The sequence below is a fragment of the Daucus carota genome, chromosome 9 (genome assembly GCF_001625215.2).
Source record: "Daucus carota subsp. sativus chromosome 9, DH1 v3.0, whole genome shotgun sequence".
Taxonomy (NCBI): domain Eukaryota; kingdom Viridiplantae; phylum Streptophyta; class Magnoliopsida; order Apiales; family Apiaceae; genus Daucus; species Daucus carota.
In genome coordinates, this window is record NC_030389.2 from 34829721 (window position 1) to 34846623 (window position 16903).

The 16903-nt window shown below is 37.9% G+C and overlaps 3 protein-coding genes across 4 annotated transcripts; 2 read left to right on the forward strand and 1 right to left on the reverse strand.

The window, feature by feature from the left end:
* Positions 1–2309: 2309 nt before the first annotated feature.
* Positions 2310–5966, forward strand: LOC108202867 (zinc finger CCCH domain-containing protein 17). Its single transcript, XM_017371442.2, has 3 exons — positions 2310–2686; positions 3499–3609; positions 3782–5966. Exons 1-3 carry the CDS (start codon positions 2561–2563, stop codon positions 5681–5683), a joined length of 2139 nt encoding a protein of 712 aa, XP_017226931.2. The 5' UTR covers positions 2310–2560; the 3' UTR covers positions 5684–5966.
* Positions 5967–7624: 1658 nt separating this feature from the next.
* Positions 7625–9742, forward strand: LOC108201502 (phytosulfokine receptor 1). Its single transcript, XM_017369785.1, has one exon. The coding sequence runs from the start codon at positions 7625–7627 to the stop codon at positions 9740–9742; it is 2118 nt and encodes a 705-aa protein (XP_017225274.1).
* A 274-nt stretch (positions 9743–10016) lies between these two features.
* Positions 10017–14036, reverse strand: LOC108202921 (uncharacterized). 2 transcript variants are annotated; one of them, XM_017371536.2, is made up of 6 exons: positions 13807–14036; positions 13417–13573; positions 12096–12704; positions 11289–11775; positions 10802–10883; positions 10017–10364 (listed from the first exon to the last, which is right to left on the reverse strand). In XM_017371536.2, exons 1-6 carry the CDS (start codon positions 13861–13863, stop codon positions 10158–10160), a joined length of 1599 nt encoding a protein of 532 aa, XP_017227025.1. In that variant the 5' UTR covers positions 13864–14036; the 3' UTR covers positions 10017–10157. The 2 variants fall into 2 exon arrangements, with proteins under 2 accessions (XP_017227025.1, XP_017227026.1); XM_017371537.2 differs by having other exon boundaries at positions 13802–13940.
* Between the last annotated feature and the right edge of the window lie 2867 nt (positions 14037–16903).

Below are 16903 nucleotides of genomic sequence, written 5' to 3' on the forward strand. Positions count from 1 at the left end.
TTCCTGCCTTGGTGAAGGTTCATCAACGAGGCTGAACTCTTAGCGTGGGTCTTACTCCCAATAAACTGTCCTATGAAAGCTCGGCTCAAATCTCCGAACGAGGATATAGAGTTAGGGGGTAGTCGACTATACCAGTGCTGAGCCATCCCGCTCAAGGTTTGGGGGAAGGCTCGACACTTGATGGCCTCCGTGACTGGTTGCAATAGCAATGCATTCATGAAGGTTCGTACATGATTCGCGGGGTCACCCGTTCCATCATATGCCTTAATAGTGGGCAATTTGAACTTTCGAGAAATCCTTGCTGCCATGATTTCCTCGGTGAATGGGGGGATCGGGTTCTCTGGATCACCTGCAGCCAACAAGTGAATTCTATTCATACCTGAGTTCTGAGGGTTTTCAGTCCTTTGTTGAGGTTCGGGCGGTGGCTGCCTGGCCTGTTGTGCCGCCCTGTCTCTTTTCAATTGAGCTATCTCCTGTTCATAAGCTCGAATCCTAGCTTCATACTCCTGGTCCGTGGGTCGACGGGACTCGGGGTTATTCGGCCTAATGTTGTGCTGGGAGCCTCGGCTCTGATTTCCATCTCTCCTTCTTCGTGGGGGAATATCGTAGTCCCTCTCTGAATCTTCAGAAGAGTCGTCCGTATAAACTACATACTCATCTGTTGGTCCTCTTGTGGTTGTCACAACGGTAGAGTAATGAGTCCCATGATCAGTGGCTGTGGCCACAACATTAGTCAGAGGGGGCAGTGTGCCAAAAATCATAGGAATCGAGGTTTGAGCAGCGGTGGTTGTGCCACTGCTAGCAAGGGTCAACGTGACTGGGGGTGTGGTGGTGATGGGATTTGAGGTTCCAGCGGTGACCTGAGACAAGGGTGGATCCTGGGTTGCTGTGTTGTCTCCGTTTGAAGGTGCATGAATTTCTGAGCGTAATCTGGTGGACACCATGGTTGTTGTCTTCTTCCCACAGACGGCGCCAAATGTTATGGATCAAAAATCGAGGGGTGAGCTTCGTGCTTTTTGACTGATCTCGCGAGTCGGAACTCAGACGGGTCCTCACGAGGTGCCTACGTATCTTCAGCGGGGTGAAGAATCAAGTCAAAAAACGTAGTTCTATTTTGGAGGGGTAGAGCCCTTTATATAGATGTCTCAGGGTTAGAGACTGATTAGAAGTAGGATCCCTGGTGTTAGAGTCCTAGTAGAAATAGGTTTTTGAGTCAGAGATAGGATATGACTGATCTCTGATCCTTATCTTGAGCTACTGGAGGTTATCTAGGACTCTAGATAGTTATCCACGAAATTCAGAGTTCTTGTAGGACTCTCGAAGTCCTGGACTCGTCAGTCAGACTCCTAGTAGGACTGGGATTCGAGTTCTGGGCCCTGACCGGGCTGGGGGCTCGTGCCTTGAGTTCGGGCAGCCCATGTTTCTCAAACATAGATGCCCAACGGGCTTTTTATAACCTCAATCTGCTAGCCACGAATTTTGGGTGATAAACCCAGAATCCGGGCCTTATATTCTGGCCTTTAATCAGACCCGGACTCAAAATTACCCAATAATTTTTAGGGCCAATTTCAGACCCATATCATGTATCTTGTCAAAATCTTTTTTATAAACATCAAAAAGTTAATTAAATATAAAAATATAAAAATTATCGCTCATGTATAATTAACTTCTTATAATATTTGACCAAACCTCCCTTTTATCCTTTTTACCAAACACAAGGAATGAATTAATGTGTATTCAACGAGGGTTTTTTTAAATTGTTTTTAATCTATGAATTTTGATGGATTGTAAATGATTTTGATTTTATGCGGATTATTAATAAAATGTCATTAGTTGATAGATTTCTTAGGATTTAAGCAAAATATTTCAAAATCCATCATTTTATATAATTCTAAAAAAAATCCATCATCATTTAAATACCACCAGATTTTAATGGATTTTAAACAATTTCAATTGAATACCATCAGATTTTTAAGTATAATTTAAAATTCTGATTTAATACCATCACATTTTGTAGCATAATTTAGAATCTCACCTAATTTTCTCAAAATTTTAATGAATTTTAAACAATCTCAATTAAATATTCTCAATTAAAATTCCAATCGAACACGTGGAATTTTAGGGCAGCATGAACCAAAACGGCCCTCGCTTTTCAGTGTAGCATGAAGAACCAAACGGCCTTTACTTTTTGTAAAATCCATTCATCCCCGTTTCATTTTCAGTTGAAAATTTGAAACATACCCATTAGCAAAGTTATGGGTTTGGGGGCCCAACAAACTCAGACATGAACTGTAGTTCTAACTCATACATACACAAACACAAGTTATCCAACGACTCTGTCCAAACTCCCAAACACAACCTAATCAACACACACACACAGTATTACACATGTATATCCATTAGACTCCTCAATAAACACACACCCAAATTCTACAATTTCATTTTATCACCGAAACAATTTTATCTATGTGCATCTATACATTCTTCATGTTGTAGATCAATTCTGTTGGTGTTTGAAAGCCCAGATCTAGAGCAACAACACAAATCAATACAAAACATCATGTTGGGTGTTAAACAAAATGAAGAAAAAGAAGGCCCTCCTCATCAGATTACAGCTGAAGAAGAAGCTCTCAAACGCAACACTGATTGTGTCTACTTTCTTGCTTCTCCCCTGACTTGTAAAAAGGTCCAATCTTTATCATTACCCATGTGTCGAATTCACTTGTGTTTGTGTTGTTTTTGTGTTTCTTGAATTGGGTTGTGGAAATCGGATCTTTTAATTGTTTGGGGATCTGAGTGGTGTGTATGTGTTTATGTTGTTCTTGTGTGTAGATTGTGTTAATTGTTTGATTGTCTATGTAAGCATATTGGTTTATTTTGTTCTGGTGGGGAAAGAATGTGGTGGAATTGTTTTCGGTTAGGACTCGTGGAGGTAGTGTTGGATGATTCCTGTCGGAGAATGTTGTGTAGTTACTGATATGTTGCTGATAATTGTGCACACTTTTGTCGCATTCGATTTTGACTAGATGAAGTTGCGCTAATTGTGTACGTTTTTGTCGCATTTGGTTGACTAAAATTTCAAAGGAGGATAACGATAGACAGATTTGATTACTGTTTGGTCGTTAGTGTTTTGCATATTTAAGGAAATTTTCTGTTTTGTCAGTGTATTGTGTATTTAATGAATTTTGCCGTCACGTGTTATTGTTGCCCGTGTTATCATCCGTATGACTATCGTGTAGACGTTTGCTTGACACGTGTATCCAATTGGGGTAGCTTTATGTGTAATTCTTAGTACGTTTCAATGTGTAATAGAGTACCGTTCACCATGTTATTTTTCTAAAAGTATATCTGGTCTCACTTGCCTATAGGGCACTATGCACTTGGTTTAGATCTCTGTAACCTTAAATCATTAAAAAGAAGTTGTAATAAATGTGCCCTGTGAAACAAATTTTAATTGTTGAAATGTGTATTTGATCTTCTTACGTTTTCTGTCATCAGGGAATAGAGTGTGAGTATCGTCACAGCGACATTGCTCGGCTTAATCCCCAGGATTGCTATTTCTGGTTGAATGGTAATTGCTTGAATCCAAAGTGTGCTTTCCGGCATCCGGTATGTCTTCCTTCCTTTTAAATCCTTATTACTATGTCTTTTCCATGTCTCCAAAGCTGTGACCTAAACCCTTGTTGCTAATCTCATGGAGCGTTGATTTTTCATTTCCTATGATTTCCATATAATATTAGTAAGTCTAGTATACTTATACTGTTAACTTTGCACTTTTCAGCCTCTAGATGGATTACTTGGAACTCAAGTGACTACTTCTCTAAATTTACCTCCATCTCATACTATGGTACCAGTTTCATCTCAGGGCCTCAACGTCCCTGGGAAACAATCAGTCCCTTGCATATTTTTCCAAAAAGGTTACTGTTTAAAAGGTGATATGTGCCCATTTATGCATGGCCCTTACTCTCTAAACAACAAAGCTACTCAGTCCGCAGGAGCTACACCTGTTCCTGAATCTCAACCGAATAAAAAGACATTTGGAGGAGGTCTTGGGAATCACACTCAGGTGCAGAAGCTTTCACAGGGTAATGCTCCGAAATCTGCTAATTTACCAACACAAGAAAAATCAGCTGATGTACTGGCAAAGGTTCCATTAAGAAATAGAATTTCAACCGGCAGAAGTGCGTCCATTGCTACAGGCTTGGATAATGAGCTTCCTCAGTACAGGCCAGGAAATGTTCATTCCTTTAGCAATGGCAACTTGGTCAGCAGGTCAAACCGCAACCATCAGGTTCATATAGTAGAGGATCAGAGTGTTTCAAATGTTAAAGATGCTGATGAAGTCTCGAGGGAGCTTTCTCCTGGTTTTGATGTTCTTGTAGACGATGAACTTAGGGATTCTGAATATTATCCTGATGAAGATCAATTTGGTAGATCAACAGGTCACAACGGAATGAATTTGAATGCAAGTAACGAATATGAAAATAAACGTTCTGGTGATTATGGTCCTGTGGCTGATGTTGACCGAGATTTGTATGACAAGCGTAATTATGATTCTTTTGAGCGCCTTCAAGGGCATTCTGGGAGGGACGTGCAAAGATCATCTGAAAGGGTTTTAGGAGGACCTGCTTATACACATAGGAGGCGGTATCCTAGAGCTGACAGCCCAGGTCAGATTAATGGGTCAGACTTGAGGCATCATTTAGCAAAGCAGAAGAGGAATACTGGTTTGAGATCAATCATTAGTCGAGATCGTACTCTTCTAAACTCTGCCGATGATCGTAGTTTTCAAGCTCCTAGAAGGGACCTATTACCTACTCATGATACTATGGTTAGCAGTCGACTTCAAGGAAGAATAAAACTTCCAGGAAGATCAGCGTCTCCTATTCCTCCTCTTTCAGAGAACGAAATCGACAGGGCTCGGAATCGCAGTAGATTGTCTGCAGAAAGGCCTCTGGGAAGGCTTAGAGACAGAATTAAGGGAAGAGTTCAAGAAGATTTTATTAATGACCGAAACTTCAGGGGATCTCGCATAAGAAGAGACATCGTAGATGACAATAATGCTGCATTTAGTGGTCCTAAAAGCTTATCAGAGCTGAAGGTTGCCAAGACTTCTGAGATATATGAAAAGCACCCGAGCGAACGAATGTCACATGGGAAAAGGAAATATCAAAAGCTGGAGGAAGGCCAACTCGGTGAAGGAGATGTCTCATTTGAAGGGCCAATGCCTTTAAGTGAAATATTGAAGCGAAAAAGAGGAGGTAATGTTGTTTCCCAGGAGAGTGGCTCTACAACTGCTGAGGAACATAATCAAATGGAAATAAAGCAGCACTTGATGATACCGACTGAGGCGAAAGAATCGAATGATGTCCTTTTCTCTGCAGCCAAGAATGAGGGATCAATACCTGCAGCTGGTAAAGTTGTCGTAACAGAAGGAAATAACAAATTACATGAGGGTCAACCTTCTCTACAACGTAGTACTAGTGAGCTCCAGATTGAAGATGGTATGATTGGTGATGAAGCCTTTGATCAGAAGGGAGATGACTTTGACTATGATGAGCAGGCTGATGGGAAAGACTATAACTTAGACGATGTTGAAAATGGCGATCCTGAAGATGACTACTTTGACGAAGATGATGATGCAGATGACTTTGCAAAGAAAATGGGTGTCGTGTTTTCATAAAGCAGCGACAGTTCTCTTACTCAGTCACTTGAAGCAGAACCTGCGGATTTTGTTTGGATGGCTTGGTGCTGGCTAATTAGCAAGGGTTCTGTGTAGTCAGGTTGATTTAATATTTTAATCTTTTTATTGTACTTTAAGAATTATTTACCTTTGTATTTAACTTTTGAATGTGTCGGAAATATTCCTGATTGTGGCTCTAGCCATTTGTTTAGACTAATATACCTGAAAAGCCTGTAGCTGTTAGGTTTAGAAATTTTTAATAAGAAACAATTCTCTATCAGCATCTTCTTTGTTCCTACATATGTATATGTTTCTGGTCTTGTGTTTGTGTATTCTCTAGTAAGTTACATGATAGAGAGTAAGATGCAATGTCACCACCTTTAGGAAGGCATTGTACAAAAAGTCTTGAACTAATAGATTCATCTCAGTTGGTATGTGCTTTTTTGCCAATTGAATCTTGGAAGAGGGAAAGGGTAGTTTGTTTTTCTGGTTCCGGCAAAAGTTATGTGCTTTTGCCAGTAGAATTTTGGATTGCTGATTCCAGCAGTCACTAGTAAGAGATCTGCAAAACAGTGAACTGATCATGATGTTAGTCTTCCTCTTTCGTCTAGAGAACTCAATTTTAGTACATTTCAGTTGTTTCTGCGTGTAAGAACATAACTTCTGCAACTTGAATTGTTTCAGCAGCAGGCTTCATGTTGCCAGTTGTAGACAAGTATACAAGCCTCTGTCACATAGTTTCAAGAATCAGTCCGTGATTTATTTTTAGAACCTTCTTCTAAAACTGTCTTCACAGGCAAGTATAAATCTCATCCTAGGAGCAAAGCAGCAGAATCTAGGCTTATGAGTCAAAATATTAAGTTGAAATCCTAATGATGACAGAAGTGTGGTTAGTGGAAATTGTTATAATTAAACATAAGGTAATTCTACCACAACAATTTTATTTTATTTTGAATAAATAGGCCTCAGCAGCCAGTGACATTCATAATGACTGCAACTCTAAGCAATATAAATCCTGGCGAAGGCAAACTGTGACAAAATAGTCACTCTCAACCATGATCATAGAGATGATAGAAATCAAGAATCAGAATTAATCGGTTGACCTGCTGATTCAGGATTTATTGGAGATTTTTTGATAAATCAAAGATTTTTAGTCAAATCGGAGTGTAATCTAACCAGAGACAAAACAAAGGTTGAAACTGGTTTTCAGATAAACTAGAAGCGCAGCTCTAAATGGTTCAAGTTGGCCACGCTTACCAACAAAAGACCCCACGAATATCGGACTGACCATGACTTGATTCATTGCTCTTCTGTCAAGGAACTCAATTTTGGTAGAACTCAACTATTTCTACAGCTAAGATCAAGCAAGTTCTGCAACTTGAATTATTACAGCACTTGTCTTCACGTTGCTCAATCGTAGAAGCTGGTACCAGTTGGGGATAGCCTTCTTCCTATGTTCTCTAGCAAAAGCTACACTTTCTAAAAATCTAACCTGCCATGAGCAAGACTTGACAGTACCTCCAAATGTCTTTTGTTTCTACTATCTTTAGCCTTTATAATGTCCATTCTACTTGCAATTCTGTACAATTTCAAGCTTAGTATATCATTATTTAAATAATCATACCTAAAACTGGGACAGATGTTTTTGACCATCTGAAGAAACACACCTGTAGTTCTATCATTATTAATTTTGATAATTTTATACCACGAGGAACCGACACTTGAGCCTAATAAGCTGCCAAAATATATCAATTTAAAAGTTCTCTTTGTCAACAAGAAATCTTAAGACTGCACATGTAATTTAAGACTTTATAGCCTTCCTATATTTCTAAGCAATTTGATAGAATAGTCCTACTTGTATAGCTTCAAGAGTACAACTTCTGCAATTAAATTACATGATCAGACAGCTTCATGTTGATCAAGACCAGAAGTAGGCGCCAGATGGGCATATCGATCTTCGTATGTCTATGTTTTCTAGCAAGAGCTACAGATTCTAAGAATCTGGCCTGTGATTTGCAAGACTTCACAGCACTTGTTGGATTCTTGAATGACTTGGAGTCGGGTATTGGAGGCTGGGGAAACGATTCTGTTGCAGATTGCTGTACTTGGCCTGGTGTCACTTGTGAATTTGTTCATCATATTGCCAACATAACGTTGTCGAGGGTAGTCAGTCTAGAGTTGCCACATAAAAGGCTGAAAGGTAAGCTTAACAAATCCCTGGGAGGCCTAGAATATCTGAGAGTCCTTAATCTTTCCAATAATTTCTTCTGGGATCATCTGCCAAATGAACTTTTCAGATTTAAGTTTCTTGAGGTTCTTGATTTGAGTTCCAATGATTTCATAGGAAACTTAACCGCGGAAATTAGTTTACCTTCCCTCCTAGTCCTAAATCTATCAGACAACTGGTTAGAAGGTTTATTTAGTACTGGCATATGTGGAGTTGCAAGTAGGTTGCAAGTTTTAGATTTGTCCCTGAATTTGTTCACAGACAAGATTCCTCAGACCATCAGAAACTGTAGCTTTCTAGAAGTACTTTCCCTTGGTTCAAACTACTTTGAAGGAAACTTGCCAGAAGATCTGTTTCAGTTGTCAAAGTTGAGAGAACTGAATGTTGAGGACAATCAGTTTACCGGACTGTTGAGTCCTAATGTTAGTAAACTTACCAATTTAGTCGAATTTGAGATCTCCACGAATGGTTTTTTTGGAACTTTCCCTGACACTTTTTACAACCTGCGAAAGCTCAAGAGATTCTCAGCCAATTCTAATAGATTCATTGGTTCTTTACCGCCTTCTTTAACCAGCTCTCAAAGCATCATCTCGCTCAATGTTCGTAACAATTCTCTCAATGGATCCATTGCACTCAACTGTTCTTCCATGGTTAGTTTAATCTCCCTTGCCCTCAGTTCCAATTCATTCAGTGGTCCTTTTCCCGAAAATCTCTCTTCCTGCAAGAAGTTGACTTCATTGGATCTCTCGAGGAACAAATTTAGCAGCCAGTTACCAGAAAGCTTCAAGAATCTCACATCCCTCTCTTATTTATCCCTGTCTAATTGTAGCCTACAGAACTTAACAGCAACCTTGGCAATTCTGCAGCACTGCCAGAACTTGAGCTTTCTAGTTCTTACCCTCAATTTCCGCGATGAAGTAATGCCGGATTATAATCATCTGCAGTTCAGCAGACTCACTACTCTTGTAATAGCAAATTGCCCACTCTCTGGTTCTGTACCTTACTGGTTGCAAAGTTGCTCCAACTTACAGCTATTAGATCTCTCATGGAACCGGCTAACTGGACATATTCCAAACTTTCTGGGCGCGATGAAACTTCTTTTTTACTTGGATTTATCAAGAAACATGCTTTCGGAAGAGATCCCAGAAGGCTTGACTAAGCTCGAAAACCTTAGTAATCAGAATGTCACATTAGTAGAGCTTTCAAAAGACTTCTACATTTTCACGAGCAGCAGCACTGCAAGAGGGCTACGATACAATCTGATTCAGGGATTGCCGCCAACTCTAGACCTCAGCTCCAATCATCTCACTGGACCAATTATGGCAGAATTTGGAAATCTCAAACAGCTCCATGTTTTGAATCTGTCAAATAACAATTTATCAGGTCATATTCCTGAATCTTTGTCCAACATAACTAGCTTGGAGACACTGGACTTGTCTGATAACTCTCTTATCGGCATAATCCCACCATCATTTGCAAGGCTAAGCTTTCTTTCAAAGTTTAGCGTGGCGTTCAATAAGTTGTCAGGACACATTCCAACAGGAGGTCAATTTTCTACATTCCCAGAGTCCAGTTTTGCAGGTAATGAAGATCTTTGTGCTTACAAATCAACACGTTGTCCCTCCGTGCCTGAAGAAAAACCTGGAGAAAATCCAATCGAGTTAGAAGATGAGAAGGTCTTCGTTATTGGTCTTCCTTTTGCAACAGGAGCTGTTGCTGGGTTTATTTTAGTTGTTACCATCTGCTACCTCTCTGGATGGTTGTTTCGCGAAGAAGACACTCAAAAACGTGTAGAGATTGCATGGAAGAGGATGTTTTCAACATCACATTAGCAGTAAACTGCCATACTTGTGCACACATTCTATTGCACTCATATCAATGGAGATAGTGAATAGTGCTAATAATACCAATTGCTTGCTAGATCACAGATCATGTCCAACTCGAAAAATATAGCTACTTCCTAGTAATACAAGATCCCTGTGTTCTTTATATGCATCATATCATTTGCCATTTCTTGAATAGCAATTGCTCTCTACTGGCAACATAGCAGCCAACAAGGCTTCTGATTCTCTTCCTTATCATCTTTGGAAGGGTTGGAACAAGTAAGAAGCGCAAAGAATTTTTATTTCTTAAGTTGTGGGTTGAGTTTCTACACATATCAGGACACTGGGATACTGAGTACATGAAAAATAAATAAGTACATGCATTTAAAGTAGTTGCTCGTCGGCGTCAAGGTGATATGAAAAATTAAGAGCGCCACCAACCACAGCAAGTAAATGAGGAAGGTATTCGACCAGTTCTGCGAATATATTCTGCTTGCTTTTCGGTTTTTGCAGCTTGGCGGTTTCTCTTAGACTCTGCTGCTGCCCTCTTCTCTTCAGCTTTAAGCCTTGCAGCAGCTAGCTTGTTCATAAGCTTATCATGTGCTTGACTACTCATTTTCTCCACCTCTGCCTGAAAGAAACGAAGGGATGTCATCACGCAGAAAACTTGCATTTCAATACCGTAAATGTTCTTAAATAAAAAGAGCAGAAGGCAGAGAGTTGCATTCGAACACCCTAGAATTACTAAAAACAACACAAAATTGATTAAGCAAAAACAAGATCACAAGGGCAGATTAAATTGAGACATGAGTCTAATAGCAACTGTTGCCTGGAAATAGTAATTTGTTCCATTTTTTCTTATTATATGCATAAAAATATCATTGGTCAACTCCTCAATATAAGTGGAAAGTGGCAGTATCGAATAGTACACAAAATACTAGAGATCAATATCCAAACTCAACATGAAACTTCTTCTGCAATTTTAACATTTGAGACCAATTGTCCTTCTCAAAAGATTATTGTTTGACCACAATCATAAAACGTTAAGTATGGAAGCATACTCCTCACCTCAATTTTTCTCATCTCAGCTTCATTCTTTGCTTTTTCATGGTTTTCCCATGCATGTATCTTGATCTCCTCCTGTTTGAACCTGACAGAAAATAATCATCAGACACTTCCCGACACTGAAATGTCAAGTAGGCATAAGTATACATGTATATGTATGTTTCTGTGGTTGCAAGTGTATATCAACAAAATTTTCTATCTTCTAACATTCAAAATATCAAGGGCTACGATATAGTATTAAGAGCTTTGTGCAAGTAATTTAATGCTAAAACTGATAGGATTTGCCTGAAACCAATAGTACCACTAGATGAGTCACCAGTACTGCAAGTCTAGAACACGAAAGACTTGACGATTCTAGGTAATGCCATGGGCTGAAGTATAAAAAAGTGATCCCTTTTTTGCAGTAAATATCTATGGACCGGTAGTTTCAATTATGCTACAAAAGAAATCTCTCTTGTACAAAAGCCACCAAATGATAACAATAAACAACCTGGCCATACACTTGGCTTTCTCCGCCTCCTCCCAAGCAGCTGCACGTGTCTCAATCAAACTTTTAGCCTGCTGTTCATGTCCAAGATTTTTTAGCGAAGTAGAAGCATTATTATCTTCCTCTTCTTTGCTAGCCCAGGCCGCAATATTCATCTTACCCAGCTGAGTTCCAAGAAGCATAATCTCCCTCCTTGTTTTCATCTGCATCTCCTTCTCGGACAACTCTCTTTTATTAGTATCTGACATATTGTTAGGATGATATGGACTTAACGAAGCTCTTGTTGGACTTGAGGGTTGTGAAGAGGATGGACTACGAATAGGTGTTGTTGCCCTTACTGGAGTTCCAGTCCTTGAAGGCTCTTGGCTAGCCATCGGAGTCATTTCTGTACCCATGTCTCTCATTGACACTGATCTGGCTGTTGAAGGAGGTGGAACCAGTGCTGTTGCACTATGGATGGACATAGATGAATCGTGCTGGCTCAGACTAACTGCGTATATAAAAAATTAAACTTATTCAATGAATATCAAAAACTTTTTTCATATTTTAAGATTTACGACAATAATTACTCTGACAAATAATAAACCGAGCCACAAGTTCAAAACAAAATTATATTTTTGGTTCCATAGACCACACAAGTTCAAAATGATTGTAGATAATGTTATAGGTAGGTCTAAGAAACAGTAAGCAAGACTAAAAATTGGCCTTAATAGTGATTCAATCCCATTCGTGCTACACTAGATGTTGTCCCAAGATAATAGTTAAATATTGCCATGCTGAAACAATAAAACAGTGTGCACAAAGTCTTACTTGCTGGTCCTTTGACACAATTTTCAATTGTGTTGTTGTACGAATTAGTACTTTGATATGTATCACTCTCCCACGTGACAAGCTTCGGTCCTCCAGTTTCCTTGCTTTCCTGGCTCATTTCCATCACCTTAGTATCTGATTCTTCATAAGGAATTAATGTCAGGTCCGGAACTTCAACAACAACTTTCATCGATGTTTGTCTGCTACCATAGCCGAACTGATTATTTTTCCGCAACCCAACTCCACCCTGTCCATGAGGCTGCCCGTTCTTAGTCCGGTTGGATGTTGGGCTTGCTATCCATTTCTGGGCGTCATCCCATTTTGAAGGTGCTGGTTTGGAGAAAGGCGCAAGAGCCACTCTTTGCAGCCCTCTCTCTGCTTTTTGAAACTCAAACACCGATGATGGTGTGGTTATACTGTCAATGCCACTGTCATAATCTAAGGAGATGTCATCTTGTGATTTAACTCTTGAACTATAAATAGGTCGATCCTTCAATGTATGGTCGCTATCCATTTCCAGAGCCAATGAGTCAGCTGTACTAGAAGTAGAACACTGAGGAAGAACACACACAACATCTACATCTTTGAAATTCTCAGAACCACAATCACCTGGTCACATAAACACAATCCTCATGACAAGATTTCAAACAATAAAAAAGTTCAAATGATTCTTTGTCTTTTTTATGCCTGTTTGCAGCATCCTTAAGAGTTGCCTATATATATTTTTAGAGCTGGGGTCTCATGGTTTCAACTTTGGTAAGGCATGCATACATCTAAAACTCTTCAGACCATACTTTCTAGCATTCAATGGGTCTGTCGGTTTGGTTTTCTGAACAAAAAGCGAAACCTTTTGCAGATCACAAATAGAAGTAGCTTTGATTCTGTTTATCAGAAGCACATTTTAATCTAAGGAGACTGGCTATGTGAACTACTCTCTTCAAAGCAAACAAACACAATTATGAACTAAAATTTTAAAGCAAGAAGGCTCAAATTAAAGGTGCTTAGCCCCCTTAACATATAGAAAAGGCTCAATTTAAAGGTGCCTAGCCCCCTTAACATATAGAAATACAACAATCTGTTTAGTACAGAAATCCCAGACTTGAAATTAAAATAACTTTTTCTAGCTCTGAATTAGTTAAACCAAATTTTCTTCCCCTTTTTCCCAGCAGCCAACTAAAAAACAAGAATCTTATTTCCTGGAAAGAAATGCCACTAGCATAGTTCTAAATATTAACAAGCCATATAAATCAGACTAATTAAATACCCATTATTTAATAAAGTTAATAATCCACAGATCACAAAATTATACAGATTTGTGTACCATTGTCATGGATCTCAAGAACTTGAGATCTCAAAGAAAAAGTAGAATCATGCTCTTCTGCTTCTTCTCCTTCTTGTGGCCTTCCTTGTTTTCTCTTCTTCTCAACTCCCATCAACATACTCCTCAACTTCCCTGGAGATAATCCCCCTCCACTTCCCTGCAAAAGATTTATTAAACCCTCTCCCAAGAAATAAAAATACCCCAACAAAATGGAAAAATATAATGAGATAGCTCAGTACAGTAATCAAAGGTTTGATCTTTTGCCAAAAAGGTAAATAAAATTCTAGTCTTGAAGCAATATCCCAAATGGGTAATGCAAAGAAACTCTAATTTTTTATAAATTTCTTGATAATGCATTGGGAAAAGTGAAGACTAAAAGACAAACCCTACTTGCTGCTGCTGCTGGTGGTGATGCAGAGGTTTCTTGTAGATTCTCTCATAATCCATGTACAAACTTCCAATATGAATAGCAGCAATAATCCCAGCTCTATATTTTTGCCTCTGACAGTAAAAAAAGGTGATAGTACATTACAATGCTTTGATATAAACAGACATGTCCCTCTCACACACAAACACACATTATAGTACTAGTGAGCTGAACCTGAATTATTGAAAGTGATGAGTGTAATAGTACTGCTAGAATAAATAAGTGATGTAGTCTAGATAGAGTGGGGCCGTTTGTGCAAATTTTAAAAAAATAATTTTTTTTGCTTAAAGTAAAGAAGTATATTAAAATTCAAAAATAAATAAGTTAATAAAGTGTTTGGAAAAAAATCAGAAGTTTTGAGAGAAAAATTATCATTCTCAGTTTCTTAAAAATGCTTCTACTTATTTACATAAATGAGCGAGGAAATACATAAACCAGAACCATAAGTTAAATCCAGTGGGGGCAATATCTAACTATCTATGCATGTACTGTACTCCTATAATTTATGTGAGTTAATAATGTCAATTCCAAAGGGACAAAAGTGAGACCAGAAAGTAGTTTCATTGTCTAGTTTAACCCTACCTCTATTTAAACCAGCTGGACTCATGTGTGTTTATTAGTATGCTCAACATGGTTTGCTTCCAATGTTATTTGGCCACATGTGTGTTGGTCTAATCCACCTCAACTTTGACTGTTTCATAGTGATACTTTCTGGTCCAGGTAAATAGGTAATGCTACAATGGAGTGTTTTAATATTGAGTGTTTGACAGACTTTGCTTGAATGATGCAGCTTTCGAAGAGGAGGGGCCAATAACAAAATGTTTACAACGGTCAGGCACCACAATCAACTAAAATGACTCACGTTCTGTTCAAGTGAGTTTAAAATAAATATTTCTTACTTAAAATAAAAAAGTGGAGACAAAATTAGAAGCAAGTTAAGCCTTATAAATGATTAAAATATTTGGCAAAATAAATAGAAGCCCTGAAACAAAAGTTAGCATTCCTAGCTTTTTATAAATACTTCTTGACTTTTTACGCAAACAGTACGAGATAAGTGATTCTAACTTATAAACCCAGAATCCGGCTTTTAAACTGTTGCCAAACAGCCCCTTAGTACTATATTACATCCATTTATATATATTATTTTTTTGACATGTTTTTTAAGACTATCTTATTTTTTTGACACGTTTTTAAAGGCTCCTTTAAAATATTTTTTCATTGCCTGAATAAATATTTAATGTTTAAATTTTATTCAAAAAAAATTAAAAATACATTATGAAAATATAATTTATAGGAGTCTCAAAATGCGTGCAAACGATGAACGTATACTACTCACTGGGACGGAGGGAGTAATAATTATTGTTAAATAGACAAGTGATCAAATAGAAACCAATGTTATTCTAAAAACTAATAATTACTTCTTCAATCACTGCTTATAACTACAGAAATCATTAGTTTTCATGTTGTTACTCACTATTTTAAACAGTAAAATCAACAATTTTTATTTTTAATAATTGAAAAAGTTTGCTTATGACTGATATTGGTGGTCGTTGTAGGAGGTCCATGATGGTAGAAAATGACAAAAAGAGGTGTGTAGTGTTGGTAAATAGTCATTAGGAGTGGTAAGTTGTGATGACAAATGGTGATAGGCAAATCATGGTTGTAGGTGACGGCGGCAATAGTGGAAGTAGTTGATAATGATGCTAGTAGTTTCATTAATGTAGTATGATTGAAGAAGATGATGATATACGTTATATATATGTGTATTTAGATATCTGTATTTTTTAGATTTTGTATATATAAAATAGTGATTTCTCATATACAAATAAGTGATTTTTATGGTTAAGAACAGTGATGAAAAACTGGTCGGGGACTAGTTTCTAGTTTCTAGTGGAGTAAGCCCCTTGTTAAATATAATAATTTATTTAAAACTATTTTGTAATGTTTCAAAATTTTAGAAAAAATAGTATTTTTTAACATAGTACCCCCTTATCCCTTTTTAGTTGTTAATTTGACTTTTTGCACGTATTTTAAGATATTTAAAAAAAAAATACTTTCACTTATTATTACAAAACTTTTTTATGAATAAAAATATAAATTATAAACTTTAATTCAAAAAAAAGGGAAAAAAAAAGGGATGGATGGAGTATCAGTGATCTGATTTGTAATATTAGAAATCAGACTAATAGCGAGGTTGTAGTTCGATTTCCTGTCACTATCAAATTTTCCGATCCTGTTTGGAAGTTATTTGAGATTTGATCATTAGAATCTGCTAATATAAGTGTTAGGTCCAAAGTATCGTAGAAGGGGGGGTTGAATACGATACTCACTACAATTTAAAATTCTTTCGAATCTTGCGGATAAACAAATTGCAGTCCTGTAATGAGTTTCGTGTTCCGGATATATTGGGTCGGTTCCTGAGGATATGAAAATATTAAACCAACATACAATATTTTCCAAGGTATATCTGTATATTGATAAATACCTCGAAGGTGCTATAAATCCAAACCCGAAGGTTCGGCTACAATGGCCACTACTCTCAATATTACAAACTCTAACCAATACTGATATTTCTATTACAAAGCTAGGCTAGGGTGTGTGTATAGTGGGAGTAGCCGTGCAGAGCACTTGGCCATTTCATCCCGAAGGATGATCTGTAAATTGTGACACTACACCATAAAAGGCCTTATCTAACATAAAAAAATTGTTGCAGAATGGGGTCAATATGTTGCTAAAGGCCCATAAAAGGGCTAAGGCAACATTTATTTTATGATAGGATTTTTGCCGTTGCCTTAGGGGGTCTAAGGCAACATATCGTTTGCCTACAGCAACAACCGAGATATGTTAGCAAAGAGTGTTTAATCTAACATTTTATTCTCCTACTCCAACAAAAAATTATGTTACCTTAGAGTAATTTTATTTTTTTTAAAAAGTGGGGCCCACTGTGGGGCCCACGTGGGGGCCATCAAGTTGCCAGGTGGCAGCAGCTAAATTGGCAACATATTTTTCCTATACTGCAACAGTTTTGAAATACAAGTTTTGCAACATTTAAATAGGCTA